Raw genomic sequence first — 24,792 nt, 5'->3', positions numbered from 1 at the left:
CAGAGATTACAACCCTAGAGGTCTTGATTTTTAGTCCACTGCCTAACTCCCTGAATTCTTCATGCAAGACCTCATCCCTCTTTCTACCTATGTCATTGGTACCAACATGTACCATGACCTCTGCCTTATCACCCTCCCCCTTCAGGATACCCTGCAGCCATTCAGTGACATCCCGGACCCTGGCACTAGGGAGGCAACATACCATCCTCGAGTCACGTTGACGGCCACAGTAGCGCCTATCTGTTCCCCTGACTATAGAATCCCCTATTACTATTGCTCTTCCTCCCCTCCTTTACAGACAGGCTGCTTGTGGTGCCAGAAGCTTGGCTCTGTCTGTACTCCCTGGAGGAACCAGCGCCCTCATCAGCCTCCAAAATGGAATACCGATTTGCGAGTGGGACCCCAGGGGACTACCTGCCTGTTTCTCTTGGACTGCCTGGTGGTCACCCATTCCCTTCCTTCAAGTCCCCTCAGCTGTGGTGTGACCGTTTAGTGTGACACTAAACGTGCTATCCACAATGCTCTCAGACTCACGGATGCTCCAGTGTCCCCAGCCGCCGTTCCAGCTTTGAAATCTGAGCTTCCAGGAGCTGCAGCTGGACACGCTTCCTGCACACATGCTGGTCCTGGGCACTGGAAACGTCCATGGCTTCTCACATGGAGCACACCACGGCTTTGAGCTCTCCTGCCATGATTTGTCCCTTTAAATTAAACCTTTTAAATCAATTACTCTAGGGCCCTTCTTTCCTGATCCTCGTTACTATAGAATATACAAACTATAAACCACAAAAAGACCTTTAACTATAAGCGATTGAAGTAGTAAATTCTTACCCGACCTGACCCACGACCTACCAGTCATTCCTTTCCCTTGTAGCCTCTCTGCTGCAGCAGGGCAAGACCACTCTCTGAAGATTTAAGAAGTTGGATAACCAAGAAAAAATGCAAAGCACCTCTTCCCCTATGCGCCGAATTCCCACTGTGCACCAAATTGCCAATACCCACATTCACTTTGGCTGTATGTCACTCAGGATGAGCCCTCTCCTCTGTTCGTGTGCATGCACCACAATTACATCCTCACTGTTTGTCACTCCTCCAAGTTTGGTATCATTGACAAATTCTGAAATTTTATTCTGTTTTCCAATACCCAAATCATTTTTATATAATATCAAAATAAGAAGTTATCCTAGTACTGACTCTTGGGGAACTGTCTTCCATCCTCCAGTCTGAAAAGTAACCATTTATCACAACTTGCTGTTTTCTGTAATTTAATTTTTTTTTTAAGCTGACACTGACCCTCCTTTTCCATGAGCCTCAATTTTATGTGGTACTTTATCAAATGCTTAAAGAAAATCCATATAAACAACATCCACTGCATTCCTTTCATCACCCTTCTCTGTTACTTCATCAAAAAATTCAATTAGATTACTTAAACATCATCTGCCTTTTACTAATCTGTGCTGGCACGACTGAACACAAACCCCTCCCCAATGCATGCTCATTTATCCCCCATGATTATTGTTTCTAAAACCGTACACTCCACTGATGTTAAACTGGCCTGTAGTTACTAGGAATGTCCTTACACCCTTTCTTGAATAAGGATGTCATATTTGCGACTTCCCAATCCCCGGTATCTCCCCCGATATCTAGGAAAACTATAGTAAGCCCTTTCGCTATCTCCATGCCCACTTCCTTTAGCAACCTGGAATACATGCCATCTGGACCAAGCAACTTATCCATTCTAAACCTTGCCAGCCTTTCCACCATATCCTAGCTATTAATTTTCACTTCATCCTTTAACTCTACCAGCTCCAGTTACACCAATATTTTGTCAGCATCCTCTTCCTTAGTAAACATTGATACAAAGTACTCAGTAAGCTTCTAGCCTTTCTCCTGCACCTCCAAGCATATACCACCTTTCGTGTCGCTAATTGGCTCCTCCTCACCTCTTACCAGCCACTTAGTATTTACATTTTGGTGGAAGAATCTTTGGTTTTCTTTTAGTTAACTGTCGTTCTACTCATTCTTCCTACCAAAACGCATCACTTCGCATTTCTCTGCATTAAATTTCATTTGCCACGTGCCTGCTCATTTCACCAGTCTTTGCCCTCCTTTCATTAGAATTCAGTCAATTGTTTTGAACTGCCCAAGTTTTACACTCAAGATTTATTACATCCCTGAACCCAGCCTGTAACTCTTGATTATTCCCAATTGAGCAGGATTAGGAAAGGAGTTTGACAGCAACATTCTTATATCACACCATCCAGGATCACCAACATGGAGTTGATGGTGCACTTGAATTCTATCCCAGAAGTAATCAGAATCTAAGGAGAACGTTTGCAACAAAATAGTCCCTTTGGATGGAAAAATTGAGATCTGTTGGACAGTGACTGATCTCCTTTAGACACACACTACTCAGGGAATAAATTTGATGATTTTTAATAGTTATCTGTATAAATCTAAACTCTTCAATCATTTGAATAATTTTTGACTCAATCAGTAATAAAAGTACAAACTTTGTAAAGTACAAGTGCATAATACAAAAGGATATTGTTGAGGATTTTTCTTCAAATTGATATGAAAGATGTTAGTGCTGGAATGGACATTCAGTGTCAGGATCAAACATTCCAGGGCAGGTACAGCATGGATTAGACACAGATCTATACTGTCTCAAGTATAACATTTTTCCATTTCTCATGCCAGCAATCCATTGATCCTTCTCGGGGAGATTGCCCATCAAGTGCCAATTCTGGGCCAGTGTTTTTTTTTACAGTTGAAGTTGTCCACACTCATTCACAAAAGATTCTGACAGGCATCATTTAGAGCGGACACCATGATTGGGCTGAAAATGAATGCTGGTGGTGGTGTTGGAGGCAACTGATCCATGTGAAATACTCTGTCCTGATCCAAGCTAGTTTCAGGTCATATCATCATATTAATCTGAATTGTTTAACACATCTTGTGTGCCCAGATCTTCCATACAATTATGGTTGCAGATGCAGGTTGGCTGGATCCGCTGTTTCAGTCACTCGGTTATATTATCCAGCACCAAGGCAGGGAATTGCTCTCCTCCCTCACAGAGCTGGGAGTACGCCGCTCGATAAAGGTGATAGGTGGACTTCTCTGGAGGACCGGAGGAAGACAGAATGGGAAGCAGCTCTTCCGCCATGGCCTGGGTAGAGGGAAAGGAAGAATCAGCCAGACTCAGGCCCGCAACAGCATCTTAAATCTCTATGTTCACTCTATTATATAACAAGTTAAAGAGTATTCACATGCAGATACACTCACCATTCCACCTACACCGCTACACACTGACAGTTGACCCACTCCTGACTCATGCTGATCATTTAATTGTAGTAAGCACCACAGATTAACCAGTTCAGTCCTTGGCTGCCTACTGCAGCCTCTGGAGACCAGGAGTGGGATTTGTGGCCGATCACAGTATCCCAACTACAACCACGAATGTCCTCAGCTGAGGTGGAACTGGGGCCACTATTGTACTTTGCCACAGAGACAGCCAAGGACAATGTACACCCCCAAACCGGCACAGAATAAAAATACCTCAACTATTTTGTTGATATTCAGATTTGAATGCAAAGATTAAATGCATTTTGATTACATTTTTGGCAATGAAAGGAATAAATTGTTTTCTTGTGAACAGGGGTGATTTTTTATTTTCTAATCTGTTCATCTGACACTGAAAGCCAAGCATTGCTAAAAGTGGGAACACAACTTATCCAATCAATTGAGGAAGGTATCATTGTAAAACTGCCCTCCCCATATTCCAGGGGTAAAATCATTGTAACAAAGATCACAAAGTACCAGGAAAAAGATTTTTTTCTTGTTTTGTGTGATCCCACCCCTTTTAAATTAATCTGCATTGTGAAAATAAAGCTGCTGACCATTCACCCCATTTCCTTCCTCAATAGCACACACATAACAAGGCAGTGAAGTGACCCAGTGAAAGACATCATGACAATGTGGCTCAGCTGGTAGAACTTTCACCTGTGTTAAATCTTGGCTCAACAATTGTCCACTTGAAGTATAACTTGAGCTGAGCCTCTGGTGTAGTACAGAACTGTGGTATTGTCTCAGGGGTCAACCGTCAGACAGAAATTTAAAGCAAGGCTTTGTCTCCTGTTGAGAACATGGAACAACTATCAACACTGTTTGAAGATGGCTACTGTTCCTTGCTCAACCAATGTCACGAAGAAACAAATGAACTGATCACTGGTTTTGTTGCTATTTGTGGGACCTTATTGTGTAGAATAGGGCTGCCATATTTACTCACAAATGTCACCGCATGTCAAAAGTAACTTCTTGTAAAAGACCTTGGTCAGGGATCACTTGGAAGGCTGTGCCCTGTTCTGGTCTCCCTCACATGGTGGGCAATATTGAGGATAAGGAAAAGGTGCAGGAAAGAGCTAGTAGACCAATCATAGAATGAAAACAGCACAAAAGGCAGACATTCAGCCCACTGAGTGTATGCCAGCTCTTTGCAAGAGGAATTCAGTTAATCCCACTCCACCACCCTCTCTCCATAACCCTGCCAATTTGTTTTTATATATCTCCAGGTGCTTACTCAATTCCCTTTTGAAAGATGAAATTGAATCTGTCTCCACCACATGTAATGATACATTTTGGTAGGAAAAATAAGGAAAAGCAATACAAAAGGTAAAATTCTCAAGGGGGTGCAAGGACAGAAAGACCTGGGTGTATATGTACATAAATCATTGAAAGTGGCAGGGCAGGTTGTGAAACCAATTAAAAAGGCATATAGGATCTTGGGCTTTATAAATAGAGGCATAGAGTACAAATGTAAGGAAGTTATAAAACACTTTTTCACCCTCAGCTCCAGTACTGTGTCCAATTCTGGGCACCATGCTTTAGGAAGGATGTGAAAGCTTTAAGAGAAGGTGCAGAATGATTCACAAGAATGGTTCCAAGAATGAGGGACTTCATAGATAGATTGGAGAAGTTGGGTTGTTTGTGGCTCAGTTGGCAGCACTCTTGCTTGAGTCACAAGGTTGTGGGTTTAAGTCTCTCACCAGTACTTAAGCACAAAAATAAGACTGACACTTCAATGCAGTACTGAGGGATTGCTGCACTGTTGGAGGTGCTGTTTTCAGGTGAGACATTAAACCAGCTGCTCGCTCAGGTGGAAGTAAAAGATCTCAAGATTCACTCCACGTGATATCAAGGAACGGCTGAAGGCACTGGATACGGCAAAGGCTATGGGCCCTGACAATATTCTGGCAATAGTACTGAAGACTTGTGCTCTCGAACTTGCCATGCCCCTAACCAAGCTGTTCCAGTACAGCTACAACACTGGCATCTACCCGGCTATGTGAAAAATTGCCCAGGTATGTCCTGTACACAAAAAGCAGGACAAATCCAACCCGGCCAATTACCGCCCCATCAGTCTACTCTTGATCATCAGTAAAGTAATGGAAGGGATCATCAACAGTGCTTTTAAGCGGCACTTGCTTAGCAATAACCTGCTCACTGATGCTCAGTTTGGGTTCCGCCAGGGCCATTCAGCTCCTGACCTCATTACAGCCTTGGTTCAAACATGGACAAAAGAGCTGAACTCCCAAGGTGAGGTGAGAGTGACTGCCCTTGATATCAAGGCAGCATTTGACTGAGTGTGGCATCAAGGAGCCCTAGCAAAACTGGAGTCAATGGGAATTAGGGGGAAAACTCTGCTGGTTAGAGTCATACCTAGCAAAAAGAAAGATGATTGTGGCTGTTGGAGGTCAGTCATCTCAGCTCCAGGACATCACTGCAGGTGTTCCTCAGGGTAGTGTCCTAGGCCCATCCATCTTCAGCTGCGTCATCAATGACCTTCCTTCCATCATAAGGTCAGAAGTGGGGATGTTCGCTAATGATTGCACAATGTTCAGCACCATTCACGACTCCTCAGACACTGAAGTGGTCCATGTCCAAATGCTCGACCTGGACAATATCCAGGCTTGGGCAGACAAGTGACAAGTAACATTCGCGCCACACAAGTGTCAGGCAATGACCATCTCCAACAAGAGAGAATCCAACCATCGCTCCTTGATGTTCAATGGCATTACTATCACTGAATTTCTCACGATCAACATCCTGGGGTTACCATTGACCAGAAACTGAACTGGACTAGCCATATAAATACTGTGGTTACAAGAGCAGGTCAGAGGCTAGCAATCGTACAATGAGTAACTCACCTCCTGACTTTCCAAAGCCTGTCCACCATCTACAAGGTGCAAGTCAGGAGTGTGATGGAATACTCTCCACTTGCCTGGATGAGTGCAGCTCCCACAACACTGAAGAAGCTGGACACTGTCCAGGAAAAAGCAGCCCACTTGATTGACACCACATCCACAAACATTCACTCCCTCCACCACCAACACACAGTAGCATCAGTGTGCACCATCTACAAAATGCACTGCAGGAATTCACCAAGGCTCCTCAGACAGCACCTTCCAAACCCATGACCACTACCATCTAGAAGGACAAGGGCAGCAACAGGTATATAGGAACACTACCACCTCCAAGTCACTTAGCATCCTGACTTGGATGTACCTACACCATAGGGACTGCAGCAGTTCAAGAAGGTAGCTCACTACCACCTTCTCAAGGGTAACTAGGGATGGGCAATAAATGCTGGTCCAGCCAGCGAAGCCCACATCTCATGAATGAATAAAAGAAAAGCTAGCTTGACAATAACCAGGTGTTTTCTTGGGTACTTTCTCAGGAGAGAGAAGCAGCAGGGGTAATTTGGAATCTCTTACACTGAAACATCCTGGTTCCAATATTGCAAGTGGTTAATGCAGTAGTTGAAATGGGAATGAGAACCATGTATTACCTTTTGGATCTGGATCTGTCTTTGGAGAGTTTGTACTTGAAACCTGAGAGCCTCCATCTCCTTCAGCTCCTGCAGACTGGAATAGAATAGGAGAGGTGCACACTCGCTGCCAAAACTTTTGCACGTTTTGAAGCTGAGTCTCCAGCAGCTCCCGAACTTTACCCAAAATGCCTCAGCTATTTGTCAAAATAAGAAGTAAAGACAGTCAAATGATGACATGGGAAACTCTCAGCAAAAGTCAAGCAGATTTAAAGGGGCTGTCAGAGCACTTAGTCACTAAAACTGATTCCATATTCTGATCCTGACTTAATCTCTGTAAAAACATTTGTGATGAGGAACAAAGTAGCCCTGGTGGGTGATTGCTCAACTGCTGTGGAAAAAGCCACTCAGACCAAGGCATGTCCTGCTTCATGCTTGGGCAGTGCTCAATTAGCTGTGGAACTACTGACCTCAATCTCCAGTGGGAACTGTCATTCAGGTTTGCTACTTCTGATCATACACATTTTAGCCAAGGTAATTGCAGTGTATGTGAATATAAGCTGGGGGAAAGTCAGGATCATCTGTGATACCTCTCATAATAGAATTGTTCACTGGCAATCATTGGTGATTGAAAGGTCACTTGTGTGAGACACTGGATGTTTTTACAGATTCATGTCTGATCCAAACATGCAATGGGGCAATGCAGGGGAAATGTAGTTGAGACACTGGATCAGCTAAAAAGTGATGAAGAAGAGGTACTAGAAAGGCTAGCCCTATTAAAAGTTATTAAGTCACCAGGACTGGATGGGATGCTCTGAGGATGCTATGAGAAGCGAGGGAGGAAATTGTGGAGGTACTGGCCATAATCTTCCTTAGATACAAAGGTTGTGCCAGATGACAGCAGAATTGCAAATATTACGCCCTTGTTCAAAAATGGATGTAAGGATAAACCGAGCAACTACAGGTCAGTCAATTTAACCTTGGTGGTGGGAAAGCTTTTAGAAATAATAATCTGGGACAAAATTAACAGTCAATTGGATAAACGTGGATTAATTAAGAAAAGCCAGCACGGATTTGTTAAAGGCAAATCATGCTTAACTAGCTTGACTGTGTTTTTTTTATGAGGCAATAGGGAGGGTTGATGAGGCGTACATGATCTTCCAAGAGGCATTTGATAAAGAGAACAAGGGGGCACAGATTTAAGGTAATTAGCAAAAGCATCAGGAGATACAAGGAAAAACATTTTCACGCAGCGAGTGGTTAAGATCTGGAATACACTACCCAAGAGTCTGGTGGAGGCAGGTTCAGTCGAGGCATTCAAGAGGGAATTGGATTATTTGAAAAGAAAGAATGTGCAAGGCTATGGAGGGAAGGCAGGGGCATGGCACTGGATCATTTCAAGAGCTGGCACAGGCACAAAGGGCCAAATGGCCTTCTTCTGTGCTGTAACAATTCTGTGATTCTGTAATAAGCTTGCCAGCAAAGTTAAAGTCCATGGAATAAAAGGGACAGTGGCAGCATGGATACAGAGTTGGCAGAATGACAGCAAATAAAGGATAGTGGTGAACGGTTTTTTTTTGGTCTTGATGGAGCTATATAATGGGATTCCCCAGGGGGTGGTTTTAGGGCCACTACTTTTCTTGATCTATACAATAACCTTGACTTGGGTATGCAGGGCACAATTTCAAAATTTGTGGATGACACAAACTTGGAAGTATTGTGAACCAAACCTGTGTTTTAAGGGTTATGAGGAGGGTTAGTGATAGATTTCAAGAGGATATAGGCAGGCTGGTGGAGTGGGCTGGACAGAGGTAGATGAAATTTAAAGCAGAAAAGTGTGAAGTGGTACATTTTAATAGGAAAAATGAGGGGGAGGCAATATAAAGTAAAGGATAGAATTCTCCTTCGACAGCACCTTCCAAACCCATAACCTCTACCACCTAGAAGGACAAGGGCAGCAGCTGCATGGAAACACCACCAAGATTTCTTCCACAGACTATCCTGACTTTGAACTATATTGCTGCTCCTTCACAGTGACTGGGTCAAAATCCTGGAACTCTCTCCCTAACTGCAGTGGGTGTACCTACACAATATGGACTGCAGTGATTAAAGAAAGTGGTTCACTACCACCTGCTCAAGGGCAACAAATGTTGGTCTAGCCAGCGATGCTCACATCCCAAGAATGAATATAAAAATATATATAATTCTAAAGAAGATGCAGGAGCAGAGGAATTTGGAAACAAGTATATGGATACAAATTGTTGAGGCAGGGCAGGTGAGAAAGCAGTTAATAAGGCATAAAGGATCCTGGGGTTTATAGATAGAGGTTTAGAGTACAAAATCAAGGAGGTTGTGCTGAAACTTTATAAAACAAATGGGTTTGGCCTCAACTGGAGTATTGTTCCAATTCTGGGCATAGCACTTTAGAAAGGATATATAGGTTTTAGAGAGGGTGCAGAAAAGATTTACGAGGATGGTTCCAGGCATAAGGATCGTCAGTTATGTAGACAGATTGGAGAAGCTGGGGCAGTTCTCCTTAGAGAGAAGGTTGAGAGGAGATTTGATCGAGATGTTCAAAGTCATGAAATCTGTCTGAACAGAGTAGCCACAAGAAACTGTACTCATTAACAGAAGGGTTGAGAACGAGGACACTGATGTAAGGTGGCTGGCAAAGGAACCAAAGGTGGCATGAGGAAAAACATTTTTTTTCTTTTTTTTTTACACACAAAGTGCTTAGAATCTGGAATGCGCTTCCTGAGAGTGTAGTGAAGGTTTTCAAAAAGGATCTTTTAAGAAACAATTTACAGGGCTATGGGGAAATGGTGGTGGAGTGGGACTAGCCGAATTGCTCTCTCAAAGAGCCAGCACAAACAGAACAGGTTGAATGACCTCCTTGTAACCATTCTCAAAGTCGATTTACTCCATATCTTTAATGTATGTAACAGAGGCTGCTTGTTGTAACTGGGCCCCAACAAAGTATCAAAACTCAGGTAAATTAACAGCAGACATTCCTGGCGTGGGTTAAAAGATAACGTACTCACCATCCGCAAGCTGCTGAATCTGATGAATAAGGCTTGCTACAGTATCTTGGCAGCTCTCTAGTGTTTGCAGATTCTCATATTCATGTTGCCAACTGAGGGGACCTTTGACAAACACAAGTGCCACAAGTACAATTATTTTCCCTGCACACTACCTGAGGGGGCCTAGCACTGAATGCGAACACAGATTTTTAAGGATTTTTAAAAACAGGAACAGGCTAGTAGATCAATGCCCCACCAGTACTGCCAAAGGAAATAATTATTTTGGTTTAACTAGCGGATACTGTCTCTGTTTCCCAAACCAAACAAAGTTTAGTTCAAACACCAACAGCTGAGTAGGATTGTTTCATTCAACTTGAAACCTGAATTAGAATATAACAAACATTAAAATGCAATATACGTATACCAGGAACACCATGAGAATTTCTGGTAATGGATTAATTACATTTAGTAGGAATAGCTTCTCATATAGTTCAAGAATCTGCCAATTTGATTAAACATGTCTTGATACTTGAGTTCTCAATTTCTTTCGGCTTCCCTGCAGCTGAAGGCTTAAAATTTGCTGAAAATTTCAAACTTCTTCAACCAAACTTTTCAAAGAATTCCTTTGTTAAAAACAATACTTGTAGAAACACTCAGATGTTGATTTTTCAAAAACAAAAAATTTAAATCAGATGTAGAAAATCAAACTAATAATAGGAGGCGGGCTTTACCAAATACAAAACTTAATTTAATAAATATTATCTGAGTCATGAATATTTAGTATATGTGCACCAAATGTATGAATTATCACAATGGAACAAATCAGATTTGTTTGATGAAAAGAATCATTTACTAATTAAAATCAATAAAACAACGTGATCCAAGGTCAAAGACATAAATTGGACATTGCATTCAAGGATCAAATTTTGTCACAATTGGCAAAAAATGCTGAAAACTGTTCGCTGCCTGAATTCCTTTTCCTCTGCAGTGAGGCTCAACTGCATGCACACATATTCCTGGAAACAACACTAAGTTTGGCATTTGGCATAGATATTGTTTCATTTACCACCAGCCTCCAACCCTCTCCCTCCAACACATCCTTTCTTGTCTGCCCATTTTAATTAATATGATTAGTGTTCCTGTGAGTTGTCCTCTTTTCTCCAACACACATCTCCTCCTCCTTCCTATATCATCAGTGTTGAAATCAGTATTTACTGGACAGCCTGTTATCCAACTCATTCTGCCCAGGGGCTCCGATACTGTGGAACCCCTTTTGTCTCAGTTTCTTTCTCCGTTTATAATTTATAAGCTTGGTCTCACCCAACTGTTTCTTGACTTACCTTCTCTCCCCATTTGCATCTTTGTTGTTGTCCTACTCCAAGGATCCCATCCTTTCACTTAGTTCTTCAATATAAGAAAAATGGTGCAGTGGCTGATGTATCCAAAAGAATCTAGAAATTATGCTAAATTTCTCTAAATTGCTTCAACTCACCTATGCCAGCAGGTGAAAATGTACCACAACTAACCTTGCAGATGAGCCAGCACCCTCATGAACTACCCCCAGTGGAGGCCTCTGGGATATGACTCCATTTTGTTGCTTGCAAATAAAGTCTAAGATTGTGATTCCACTTTTGTTTTTTGGGAACTATGTTTTCAAGTCTGAGATAGAGAGATTGTCCTTTTGTACAATGTGTACTTGGCCTCTAAGCATTTCTCCATGACAACATTAAATAAGTTGCAGATAATTTATGAAGAACATACCTGAAGAATTGAGCAGTGGGTCTGTGCATACATACTGCTCAATACATTTGCAAAGCTCACGGATGTTGCCCAAACGTTCTTCAATCTGTCCATAACTTGAAGTTGGGAGCTGTGAATGGAACTTCACTGAGGTTAAGCAAAAGTTTTGGAAGGTTTTATTGTTATGTGCTTCTCTCCATTACGCTGGCATGTTAATTGAATTATGATTGTATTAAGGTGATGGGCATTAACTGGGAATTCACTTAAAATCCTATATATAGGAGCAGGTGCTGGGGGGGAATATTATCTCCTGGAATATTACTTTTAATTTATGTTGGTAAGTTTCCTTTAAAGTTTTTATGTTTATGTTACAGTGGGGTAGCAGTGCCCCTTTCGAATGGGGCACTTAATGGGTGTTAGGTGCACAAAAGAGGTATAGCTAGGAACTGGCTGGAACTGACTCTTGGGCTTGGAAGTGCACATTTGTAATGTGCGTCTCTATAAATAAAAGCTTAGAAATGTTTAAAGTTTAGGTTCCAGTTCTATCCTTCAACACCGGGCTGTCTGAAATAGAACATAGTGGAACCAAAATTTCTCAATCAGGAATCCATAATGATAATTCAGCTCCCTAACATGATCAATAATCCCTTCAGGCCAGTACCCTGTGTTAGCCCACTTTCTACTGATGTTAATTCAGACATTCAAAAATTCAACCCAGCAAACCAGGATAGGAAAATTCCAAAAGATTTAACTTTGTGTCTGCTGATTGAATCTACCCTCGCTTCACAATCTCTGATGTGAAAGGATACTGCTGACTGAATTCTTTGCATGAAGCTTGCCTTCTCCTGGATTTCATCAGTTTCACTCATGGACACTTTCTCCCACAAGCTAGATAACAAAAACAACATGAATGATAGATGTTTGCCCATACCCATCTCTTCCGAACTCTCGCAAAGTTATTGTCATGGTTGGGATTTTCCCATAAGGCAGCTCCTTCTAGTGTGTTAGAGGGAAAATTAGGGACAATTTCAGAATTGGAATAAAACAGAGAAGGAAAGGGCTGTCACTCATACTAAAAATAAGCAGCTGATCACTCCTCCTTTCTGTTCAGCCAGGAAATAATGGGGAGGCAGTGGCGTAGTGGCATTGTCACTGGGCTGGTAATCCAGAGACCGAGGGCTATGCCCTGGAGACCCGGGTTCAATTTGAATTCAATAAAAATCTGGTATTATAGTCTAATAATGACCATGAAACCACTGTTGTAAAAACCCATCTCGTTCACTAATGTCCTTTAGGAAAGGAAATCTGCCGTCTTCACCTGATCTGGTCTACATGTGGCTCCAGATCCGCAGTACTCTTAAATGCCCTCTGAAATGTCCGAGCAAACCACTCAGTTGTGTCAAACCGCCACAAAGTCAATAAAAAGGAATGAAACCGGACTGACCACCAGGCATCGACCTAGGCACCGGAAAGGACAACAGCAAACCTGTCAACCTTGCAAAGTCCTCCTTACGAGCATCTGGGAGCTTGTGCCAAAATTGGAGAGCTGTCTCACAGACTAGTCAAACAACAGCCTGACATAGTCATACTCACAGAATCATGCCTTACAAGTCATGTCCCATACACCACCGTTACCATCCCTAGGTATGTCCTGTCCCAGACAGACCCAGCAGAGGTGGCAGCACAGTGGTATACAGTTGGGAGGGAGTTGCCCTTGGAGTCCTCAATATCGACTCCAGACCCCATGAAGTCTCATGGCATCCTGCTGATTACCATATACCGTCCTGTCCCCCACCCTCAGCTGATGAATCAGTAGTCCTCCATGTTGAACACCATTTGGAGGAAGCACTGAGGTTGGCAAGGGCACAGAATGTAGTCTGGGCAGGGTCTTCAATGTCCATCACCAAGAATCGCTCAGTAGCATCATCACAGACCGAGGTGGCTGAGTCCCAAAGGACAGAGCTGAGAGAATGGGTCTGCAGCAGGTGGTGGAGAAACAAACAAGAAGGGAAAAACATATTAGGCCTCATCCTCACAAACCTGCCTGCCGCAGATGCATCTGTCCATGATAGTAAAGGTAGGAGTGACACCACACAATCCTTGTGGAGACAAAGTCCTCACATTGAGAATATCCTCCATTGTGTTGGGTGACACTATCATCATGCTAAATGAGATAGATTATGAACAGATCTAGCAACTAAAAGACTCGGCATCCATGAGGCACTGTGAGCCATCAGTAGCAGAATTGTACTCAACTACAATCTGTAACCCCTCAGCCCAGCATATCCCCTGCTCTGCCATTACCACTAAGCCAGGGGATCAACTCAATGAAGAGTGGAGGGCATGCCAGGGGCAGCGCCAAGCATACCTAAAAATGAGATGTCAACCTGGTGAAGCTACAACACAGGACTACTTGTGTGCCAAACAGCATAAGCAGCAAGTGATAGACAGAGTTAAGCCAACAGATCAGATATAAGCTCTGCAGTCCTGCCACATCCAGTTGTGAATGGTGGTGGACAATTAAACAGCTCACTGGAGGAAGAGTCTCCACAAATATCCCCACCCTCAATGATGGAGGAGCCCAGCGTATCAGTGCAAAAGATAAGGCTGAAGCATTCGCACCGATATTCAGCCAGAGGTGCTGAGTGGATGATCCATCTCAGCCTCCTCCGGAGGTCCCCAGAATCAGAGATGCCAGTCCTAACGCAATTCGATTCAGTCCACGTGATATTCAGAAGCGTCTGAAAGCACTGGATACTGCAAAGGCTATGGGCTCTGATAATATTTCAGCAATAGTGCTAGAGACTTGTGCTCCAGAACTTGCTGCACCCCTAGCCAAGCTATTTCAGTACAGCTATAACACTGGCATCTACCCAGCTATGTGGAAAATTGCCTAGGTATGTGCTGTACACCAAAAGCAAGACAAATCCAGCCTGGTCAATTACCGCCCCATCAGGTAAGTGATGGAAGTAGTCATCAGTAGAGCTATCAAGCGGCACGTGCTTAGCAATAACCTGCTCACTGACGCCCAGTTTGGGTTCTGCCAGGGTCACTCAGCTTCTGACCTCATTACAGCCTTGGTTCAAACATGGACAAGAGTGCTGAACTCAAGAGGTCAGGTGAGAGTGACTGCCCTTGACATCATGGCAGCATTTGACTGAGTGTGGCATCAAGGAGCCCTAGCAAAACTGGAGTCAATGGGAATCAGGGGAAAATTCTCCGCTGGTTGAAGTCATACCTAGCACAAAGGAAGATGGTTGTGGCTGTTGGAGGTCAATTATCTCAGTTCCAGGACATAAATGTAGGGAGTTCCTCAGGGTAGTGTCCTAGGCCCAACCATCTTCAGCTGCTTCATCAATGACCTTCCTTCCGTCATAAGGTCAGAATGAGGATGTTCGCTGACGATTGCATACTGTTCAGCACCATTCACAACTCCTCAGATACTGAAGCAGTCCATATCCAAATGCAGCAAGACCTGGATAATATCCAGGTTTGGGCTGACAAGTGGCAAGTAACATTTGTGCTACACCAGTGCCAGGCAATGACCATCTCCAACAAGAGAACACCTAACCATCGCTCCTTGGCATTCAATGGCTTTACCATCACTGAATCCCCCACTATCAAAATCTTGGGGGGGGGTGCTACCATTGACCAGAAACTGAACTGGACTAGCCATTTAAATACTGTGGATACAAGAGCAGGTCAGAGGCTAGGAATCCTGCAGCAAGAAACTCATCTCCTGACACCCCAAAGCCTGTCCACCATCTACAAGGCACAAGTCAGGAGTGTGATGGAATACTCTCCATTTGCCTGGATGAGTGCAGCTCCAACAACATTCAAGAAGCTTGACACCATCCAGGACAAAGTAGTCCACTTGATTGGCACCCCTTCCACAAAATGTAACTCCCTCCATCACCAACGTACAGTGGCAACATTGTGTACCATCTACAAGATGCACTGCAGAAACTCACCAAGCCTCCTTAGAGAGCACCTTCCAAACCCATGACCACTACCATCTAGAAGAATAAGGGCAGCAGACACATGGAACACCACCAACTGGAATTTCCCCTCCAAGCCACTCACCATCCGGACTTGGAACTACATCACCGTTTCTTCACTGGCACTGGGTGAAAATCCTGGAAATCCCTTCCTAACAGCACTGTGGGTGTACCTACGCCACATGGACTGCAGCGGTTCAAGAAGACAGCTCACCACCACCTTCTCAAGGGCAATTAGGGACGGGCAATAAATGCTAGCCTAGTCAGTGATTCCCACATCCTGTAAATGAATAAAAGTAAGTAGAGAAGCATTCTGTGTACCCTTCCTCATTCTGCTCCACTTGTCATTACTGGGAAAGGTCAATGGGTGAAGGAGGGGGAGATGATGGCATGCTGGTAATGTCACTGGCCTAGTAATCCAAAGGCTCAAGTTAATGCACTGAGGACACAGGTTCAAATCCCACCATGGTGCTGGAATTGAAAATTCATCGATTGTCGTAAAAACCCATCTGGTTCACTAATGCCCCTTTAGGGAAGGAAACCTGCTACTCTTATGTGTCTCCAGACCCACAGAAATGCGGCTGACTCTTAAATGGCCTAGCAAGCCACTCAGTTCAAGGGCAATTAAGGGTGGGCAACAAATGCTGGCCTTGCCAGTGATGCCCATGTCTCATAAAAGAATTAAAAAAGTCAAAATATAGCTTTAAAAACCCTAAAACATTGAAATCTCTGAAACCTGTCGAGGTGGGGTGTCCAGAGCTCATGTTCAGCCTCTACAGCTCTGTTCCCAAGGTTCTGCTTACCGTGCATTTCTGCTTTGCTGCTTTCTCCACTCTAAAGGAAGTTTCAGTGTAGACCTATGAAGATTTGAGGATGTTTTAGTTTGCAGAGAGTACATCAACATCCAATATAATCGTGTCAACAAGGAAAAGCTGTTAATTTCTCAAATTACAAAAACCAGAAGAGCAGAACTCAGCTGTCCAAACCCTAATCTGCAGAAAATCCAAGTTGCTCATCTTTTCCTTGCTGATTTACACTTGCCCCCTATTGCCTAACACATTGACTCTTAAACTCGTTCTTGTTCCCCCTGGCTTTGCTCCACTTTTGCTCAGCTATCTCCTCCAGACTTAAATCCCCTCCTGTCCTCTCTCTGACCCACCTGTGGCACAACCTTCAGCAGTCTCAATCTTACTCTCTGAATCATCCTCCTTAGGCTCCTCCCTACCTTTAAGTAAAGCTTGGCACAGCTTACAAACATTCCATAATCTCCCACAATGCCTCACACTTGCTCCTTCTTTTCTCTATGAAACACCCCAGAACATTAAAGAAGTTATATCAATAGAAGATGGCGAGTTTGTTGACAGGAGCACTGATGCTGCAGTTACACTTTCAAAAATCAAAGTTATAATAAACTGTGGATCATTTGCACATTTTTTACTTTGAATCCTTATTTAATTTTAATCCTGGACCTTCAGCACCCCTCAATGGCTGATGAAGCAACTGCACTTGCTGTGTGGTACTGAACCAGAAGGGTCAGCAGCTGCAAGTCAGATCCATGGTCTCTGGTGTATTTACCGGATATGCCAATGCAGCATTAGGGACAACGTAACTACCCACAGCAACCCTGGAGGGGAAAACAGGCTCCCACTATGAGCGTCTTAGACAACACTTTGGGATTGGACATGGGGAGAGGGTTAGCCTTCACCCAGAACTTTAACATATGCCACTGCCATCAGAACAAGAAACGCAGAACAAAAAGAAAAATTAAAACAGAAGGAATGGAGACTTTGGGGATTACAACAGATTCACAGTCACTCAGCCCATATGCCTCAGCCACATTAAATCCACTTTCACATTCTCGTCCTCTGCTCATGCATTCTCTCCTGTCAAATAAAGTCCCTGATTAAATTAACTGCCTTATTCAGATCCTCAATGTAAATTACTCAATTCATTAACAGATGTAAAATACAGCACATCAGAACAAAACAGACAAGATATTCCATGAGTGCAGCTGAAATATTTATCCTCAAGAAGACCAAACAGACGAGCACTTGTTAAAAATAAAAGTGCAAGTGAAGGTAAGTTTCCAATCCTCTTACCCACTTTCCTGAAGGGTGAATAATTTGGGTTTCTCCGCGGAAGAACTTTCATCCTGGGGCACGTTCTCCCTGGAAGCACTCAAGTGCACAGATTCCTTGATACAATTGACTCTCCGCTCGCTAATGACAGTGAATGCTAAGGTAGAAGCAGTGTCTGTATCTGCAGGAGTCTGTACACCGTGAGGTATGACACTCTTTGGAGCAGTGTCTGTGCCCACAGGTGTCTGTACACTATTTGGTGTTACTGTCCTTGGAGCTGATCTTATGGACCAGAGCCTGCTTTGTCGAGTTCTGCTTCCTGCCCTGTCAACAGAGACAGTCTGTTTTGTATGTCGTGTGCCAGCAGTTTGAACTACACTGGATTGAGTGTGCAATGAGCCTCGAGCTAACTGCCCCACAGCTGAAGGTACTAACTTTCTCCTCACTTCCAGTTTGGTTTTACGTGGGACATTCAATGTATAAGACACTGGTTTGCTGCAGGAGGCAGCCTGTGTTGTGACCGTCCTCCCAGCAAGCCTATCTATCAAATTACTCGGTTGAGTAACACTCTTCTTACATTCTGGTGCTGTAACTTTGCCACCAACATTGTTCATGTTGGCACCAGCTACCTTCTCCTTAGAATTTGGCCACAGTGTCCTGAATAAAATGTCTGCTGAAGGTTTAACTCCATCGCTGGCTGCTGGTGGCTGTTTGGCAATACCATGTCCTGCGTCAGTTGGCACTGTGCTGCCCTCAGGGGTGCGTGGTTGGATCCCAAGCACATTATAATGGGTTTGTCGGATTCGTAAGGCTTTGGCCAGAGCTCTGTTCAACACCTCCAGCTCCTGCAGCTCCTCAGAACTACAATCATGGTCTGGAAAAGAAGAACGGAAAATGAATTGAGCTCTGAATTCAGGCTCTCATTCTGCATTGTGTTCAACAGAATGCTAAACTCCGTGGCTTGTTAATCTACTGTAATCATTCAATAGACCAGTTGTCGTCAGAACCCTTTGCCCATCTTTCCGCAGTGGACCTCAGAATCCTCTGCCTATCACCTCACAGTGGCCCTCAGGAGCCTCTGCCCATCACCCCACAGTGGCCCTCAGGAGCTTCTGCCCATCACCCCACAGTGATAAGCACTCCTTCTTTGCTCATTTGGGAGAGATTTGGAGTGGAAAATCGGCCAGTTGGGGGAAGGTTTGCTCTATGCATTTTGTGCTATAAAGGGATCGACAATTTGTTACACATTGCAGAGAGTTAATTGCCCAGGGAGCTTAGCTAGGCTCAGTGACCACTCAAGACATCAGTGTGTGAGTGGAGGAGTATAGGGGGATGGCGATAAAGGTAAAAAATCTCAGCTCTCCAAGAGCAGCTGTGCCTGGCTGGACTGCGTAACTAACCCAAATAGAGGCAGCCCTGAAAATCCCCTCAATCTATCAGAGGTAGCTAAGAGTTAAGCAATTGTTGTTCCAAAATCGGGCAGTATGGTTCAAGAGAAGTTTAAACAATACCTCTTACATCAATGTTGGGAGAATCTCTAAAGAAAAAAGTTCAATGAAACCAGGGATGAGGTCTCTGAACTGGAACATTGGAATTCCCCAAGGCACAGGGTTTGGCTCCCAAACAAAAAACTCTTCTTAGGGAAAAGGTTTGTGAAATTCTTAAGATAAAGAACATTATTGCTAAGAAATGCAGAAACCATCAGTCACACTTGAACTTGAAAGAAACATTTTAACAAGTGAATGAAAAAGGAGACATCTTCAGTCAGTATTAGGCAAACTGAGGAGTCACATCACAATGCAAACAAAATCGTGCTTCTAGAGAGAAAAAGGAAAAAACAATTGTGTGAGATCAGTAAGCAAACTGCATATGCACAAATAGTCTCTGCCAGAAGCAGAGATCACAGGTTGTAAGGTTGTAGACTGCATTACCAGGGTTTGCGAATGAATCAGACACCATATTAACATTTAAGACTAGATTTGATAGGAAGATAAAAGGATATGGGAACAGAGTGGATACTTATGGGATTAGGATACTGTTTTGTGGATAAATACCAACATGGAATTGGTTGGGCCAAAGACTTGGTTTCTGCATTGTACAGGAATAAGGTCGTGGAGCTGAAAGGCCTGCTCCTGTTCCGGTGGAACTCTATGCAAAGTAAAATCTGTGGTATATCAGATGCACAGATCACAAAGCCAAGGAGATTATACATAGAATATGAGGCACTATTACACCACAAATGGAGTATAATATTGTTTTATCCAGGGTATTTATCAAAAGACCAAGTATTTGAGCAGGGTTTAAGGAAGGGCAATGAGGAGGAAGCAGTTAAATTCATAGCTTTCAGAATTCACAAAATACAAGAATTTTTTTGGAATTCTTTGCAACCAAAGTAACAGAACAAGCTATTAAATGGCAACTATTGCAGGCAGATATTGAGAAAGCAGAAAGGTGGTGCTGTCATCAACCAGAAACGGGAGTCTCAGGAGATGGAGTTTTCAGGTTCCTAAAATATGCACTTTCCCCCATAAGAGATCCCTGAAAGATTCTCAGCCAGGCACACCTGTCTTGATGGCAGTGGCTCCATCGTTCACAGGACTCTCTCCAGCACAGGGATTCCTGAGAATAAACATCAATAAAGCTGTAATAATAAACTCAAAATGTTGGAAACAAGTTTGTCTTTATTTACCCAAATGATTTGATGATTTGGGGACTGTAACAGTCTGCTTAAACATTACTGACTATACACAGGGCTTCAAACAGGGGACCTAGAATTTAAGATAGGCTCAATCAAACTTTGCACCAAAGTTGGATTTTAAAAAGGGACTGGGGTAAAATTCTTCAGTGCACAAAATTTAGTACAAGTAGTATTTAGGGTCACAATGTTTTCCACTTTACATCCACATCAACTTCTGTGCTAAACTTACATCTGAAACAATTGTACTCCTATGAACTGTGATGTCTGGAACACAAGTGCATTTCACTTCTGAATATATATGGTTAAGGGATCAGTAGTGATCTGTTCACAATTATATTGTTGCTTTGAATTAGGCAGACACCAGGATACAATAGATTTTAATAATCCCAATTCGCCTGAGAGTCAGAATCAAATCCAAGACCTCAGCTTTTCCACACACAATCCAAGGTGCAAATGAGCAGTCCAGGACCACTCGACTCTCCTACTCACTTTGTATAACACTAAGAGGGAGGGGAGAATCCGGCCTCTGGAGGAAATGGGCAGTCTGCCCCCCAGGAAAGGGTGGGGAAGAGTCTGGCCTCTGCAGGAGTGCCACTGGAGGTGGAGGAAACCAGTATCTAGGGGAAGGGACTGGCTGAATTAAGTTGCCTTTTCTGGTCATGTATATTTCTATTATTGGGAGACAATAGGGCATGACACGTTCCACGTAATAGAATTAAAACAAATTGGACAGTCATACCAGGGTTTCAGCAGCTTGCGATAACTCTTTAGCTCATCTTCGAGCTTTCTCTCTTCCTCTATACACTCTTTAATGGCTTCATCCAATAATGAGGAAAGCCTGTAAAGCATTCAACCATTAGATACTGCTGAAAAAAACAACGCAAAACCCACCTGATCACCAAAACAATTTGATCATGAACTTACTCTCAATTGATATAATCAATGTCCTCCCAAAGCTTGAACAAAAAATAAATTAAATTTAAATCCATATAATCAGGTTGGGGTGAGGCTCATATTTAGAATAACAGATATATAAGAACATATGAAATAGGAGTAGACCAGTCAATATGACCATGAATGATTTCTACCTCAACTCCATTTTCCCACCTGCTCCCATATTCCTTGATTCCCTACGAGACCAAAAATCATCTGTCTCAGTCCAGAATGTATGCAGTGATGGAGCATCCACAATCCTCTGGGCTAGCAAATTTCAAAGAATCACAACACTCAGTGAAAAAATTTCTCCTCATCTCAGTCTAAATGATTGACCCCTTATGCTCAGAATGTTTTTACATTCTCCAGCCAGGGGAAACAACATATCAGTCATTTCAAATTAGAACACCTTGCACCCTGACGGCATGCTGCACTGTGGGAGGGTCAGTACTGAGGGGGTGCCGCACTGTCAGGCGGCTACTGAGGGGGTGCCGCACCATTGAAGAGCAGTACTGGGGAAACAGCACCGCACAGTCGGGAGGGCAGCACTGAGGAAGTGCTGCACTGTTGGAGGGTCAGTACTGAGGGAACAACGCACTGCTCGAGGTACGTCGTTCTGACGAGATATTAAACTAAGGCCGTCTGCCTTGGTTAGAACCTTGGTTAGGCCACACTTGGAATATTGCGTGCAATTCTGGTCACCACATTACCAGAAGGATATGGAGGCATTGGAGAGGGTGCAGAAGAGGTTTACCAGGATGCTGCCTGGTCTGGAGGTTATTAGCTATGAGGAGAGGTTGGAGAAACTTGGATTGTTCTCACTAGAGCGACGGAGATTGAGGGGCGACTTGATAGAAGTTTACAAAATTATGAGTGGTATGGACAGAGTGGACAGTCAGAAGCTTTTTCCCAGGGTGGAAGAGTCAATTACTAGGGGACATGGATTTAAGGTGAGAGGAGAAAACTATAGAGGAGATGTGCGGGGCAAGTTTTTTATGCAGAGGGTAGTGAGTGTCTGGAATTCGCTGCCAGAGGAGGTGGCAGAAGCAGGTACGATAGTGGGGTTTAAGAGGCAGCTTGACAAATACAGGAATAGGATGGGAATAGAGGGATACGGACCCCGGAAGTACAAAATGTTTTAGTTGATGGGCAATATGATCGGCGCAGGCTTGGAGGGCCGAAGGGCCCGTTCCTGTGCTGTACTTTTCTTTTCTGCCTTCTTGGGTGTATGTAAAAGATCCCACAGCACCATTTTCACAGGCGAACATTGGAGTTGTTTCCACAGTGACCTGGCCAATATTTATTCCCCCCAACAACACCACTAAACAGATTATCTGGTCATTATCAGGCTGCTATCTGTAGGAGCTTGCTGTGTACGAGTTAATTTTCGCGTTTCCTAACTTCCAACATCTCAAAAACATTCCACAGTTCATGAAGCATTTCGGGGTGTCCTGAGGATGTGAAAGGCGCCATAGAAATAGAAAACCGCGACCAAGGGTGAGCAAAGGCCCCGAACAGGGAGCGGGCTATTTGCAAATTACGGGGAATGGAACGGATTACCTCAGTGCCCGGGAGGCCGGCAGCATGACCATGAACCGAAATCAGCCCTGTTAGCGCCTTGCACTGCGCAGGCGCGGGCCCGGATTCCGGCAACTGTTGCTGAGCAACAGATCGCGGCTCCTCCCGCAGCCGCCACAAAGTGTCGCAAGAACAGAGGAGATACCCTTAAAGGGACATACAGGAAGAGACTCTTAAAGGAAGAGGCAGGGAAGGATCCTTAAAGGGTTAGGCCAAGAAGAGACCCTTAAAGAGACAGGCAGGGAGAGACCCTTAAAGGGTCAGGCAAGGACACCCTTAAAGGAACACGCAGGAACAGACTCTTAAAGGAAGAGGCAGGGAAGGATCCTTAAAGGGTTAGGCCAAGAAGAGACCCTTAAAGAGACAGGCAGGGAGAGATCCTTAAAGGGACAGGCAGGGAGGGACCCTTAAAATGTCAGGCAAGAAGAGACTCTTAAAGAGACAGGTAGGGAGCTCCTTGAAAGGACAGGCAGGAAGACCCTTACAGGAACATGCAGAAAGAGACTCTTAAAGGAACAGGCAGGGAGGGATTCTTAAAGGAACATCCTTAAAGGGTCAGGCATGGGGAAACCCTTTACAGGTCAGGCAAGAAGAGATCCTTAAAGAGGCAAGAAGGGACAGGCAGGGGGAGAGCCTTAAAGGGACAGGCAGGGAGGGATCCTTAAAGGAACAGGCAGCGAGGGATTCTTAAAGGAACATGCAGAAAGAGACTCTTAAAGGAACAGGCAGGGAGGGATCCTTAAAGGGTCCAGCAAGAAGAGACCCTTAAAGGGACAGGCAGCAGGGAAAGATCTTTAAATGGAGAGACCTTAAAGGGACAGAGCGGGAGAGACACTTAAAGGGACAAGACAGGAGAGATCTTTAAATGGACAGCAAGCTCTGACCAAAGCATTGATCACCATGGAGGGAAGTGCTCACTTACAAATATCTGACTCCCCTCAGGCACCTGAGTGGGCTCTTGGCTCCAGACCAAACCTGAGAGCTAGCCACAGGCTGTAGGACCCAGGCATATCAGGCTTCTGCATTGAGATGCCCTTTTAATCAAGTGCTCCCCCTGAACTTGACTTCAATTTATGGAACACTCCTATACAGCACCAAGCTCTTCTCACTTGTCACCCCTGTCCTAGCTGACTTCAGTGCCACAAGTTTAAAATTCTCAACCTTGTGTTTTAATTCCCTCATGGCCTCATCTATCCCTCTCTGTAACTTCTTCCAGCCCTACACTCCCCCCACCTCCAAACTGTCTTCATGCATTCCCCATCCCTTCATTGATCCAATACGTTATTTTGTATCCAATACATTATTATGATAAGCCAAAAAGACGTACTGCCTATGTGTAATGTGGTGTAGAAATTTCAGTGCCAGTGTGATGCTAGGTACGTAGGCCGTACATCCCAAAGACTGGTGGATCGTATCAAACAGCATGTCCCTTCCACTGTTCACAACGGGCAAGGTACAGGCCATACCCAACCAGCCCGTGCTTGCAAAACTCAAAACAGTGTCCAACATTAGATGTCATTCTGCAAGTGGACAACATTTGCTAAATAATCCTCAATGTAATAAGAATTACGCTGACAACCGATTTGAGATTGTCAGTCGGGCTCACAGTGTGGAGCATTTACATGTACTGGAAGCTGCATATATTAATACACAGGGCCCTGTTCTTTGAAGACAAATAATATGTACACACATTGCACTTGTTTCAGCTAAACAGAATAAGTGACAGCCATCTACTGGTTCATTCCCCAGGGCAATGCCTTGACCAATCAGAGTCAAGCTGCCTGGTTTAAATTTCAAACAATGTGTGGCAGTTCACTGTCTGTCACAATCAACTGGTGCATTCTCCATGGCAACACCTCAACCAATCAGAGTCCATATGCCAACCAATCAGTACTCTTCTCATACAGTATAAATATGTTGT

General features: G+C 43.9%; 1 protein-coding gene across 2 annotated transcripts; it reads right to left on the bottom strand.

The window, feature by feature from the left end:
* Window positions 1-2,420: 2,420 nt before the first annotated feature.
* On the bottom strand, window positions 2,421-22,936 carry tedc2 (tubulin epsilon and delta complex 2). Of its 2 annotated transcripts, XM_078558712.1 has the most exons (10): window positions 22,854-22,936; window positions 21,100-21,198; window positions 20,226-20,281; window positions 17,684-18,536; window positions 16,388-16,441; window positions 12,396-12,474; window positions 11,608-11,728; window positions 9,868-9,969; window positions 6,848-7,023; window positions 2,421-3,169 (listed from the first exon to the last, which is right to left on the bottom strand). In XM_078558712.1, the coding sequence occupies exons 1-10, from the start codon at window positions 22,883-22,885 to the stop codon at window positions 3,023-3,025; spliced, it is 1,719 nt and encodes a 572-aa protein (XP_078414838.1). In that variant the 5' UTR covers window positions 22,886-22,936; the 3' UTR covers window positions 2,421-3,022. The 2 variants fall into 2 exon arrangements, with proteins under 2 accessions (XP_078414838.1, XP_078414839.1); XM_078558713.1 differs by lacking the exon at window positions 6,848-7,023.
* Between the last annotated feature and the right edge of the window lie 1,856 nt (window positions 22,937-24,792).

Source organism: Cetorhinus maximus, chromosome 15 (genome assembly GCF_964194155.1).
Source record: "Cetorhinus maximus chromosome 15, sCetMax3.hap1.1, whole genome shotgun sequence".
NCBI lineage: Eukaryota > Metazoa > Chordata > Chondrichthyes > Lamniformes > Cetorhinidae > Cetorhinus > Cetorhinus maximus.
This window is presented reverse-complemented; position numbering and strand designations above follow the sequence as displayed.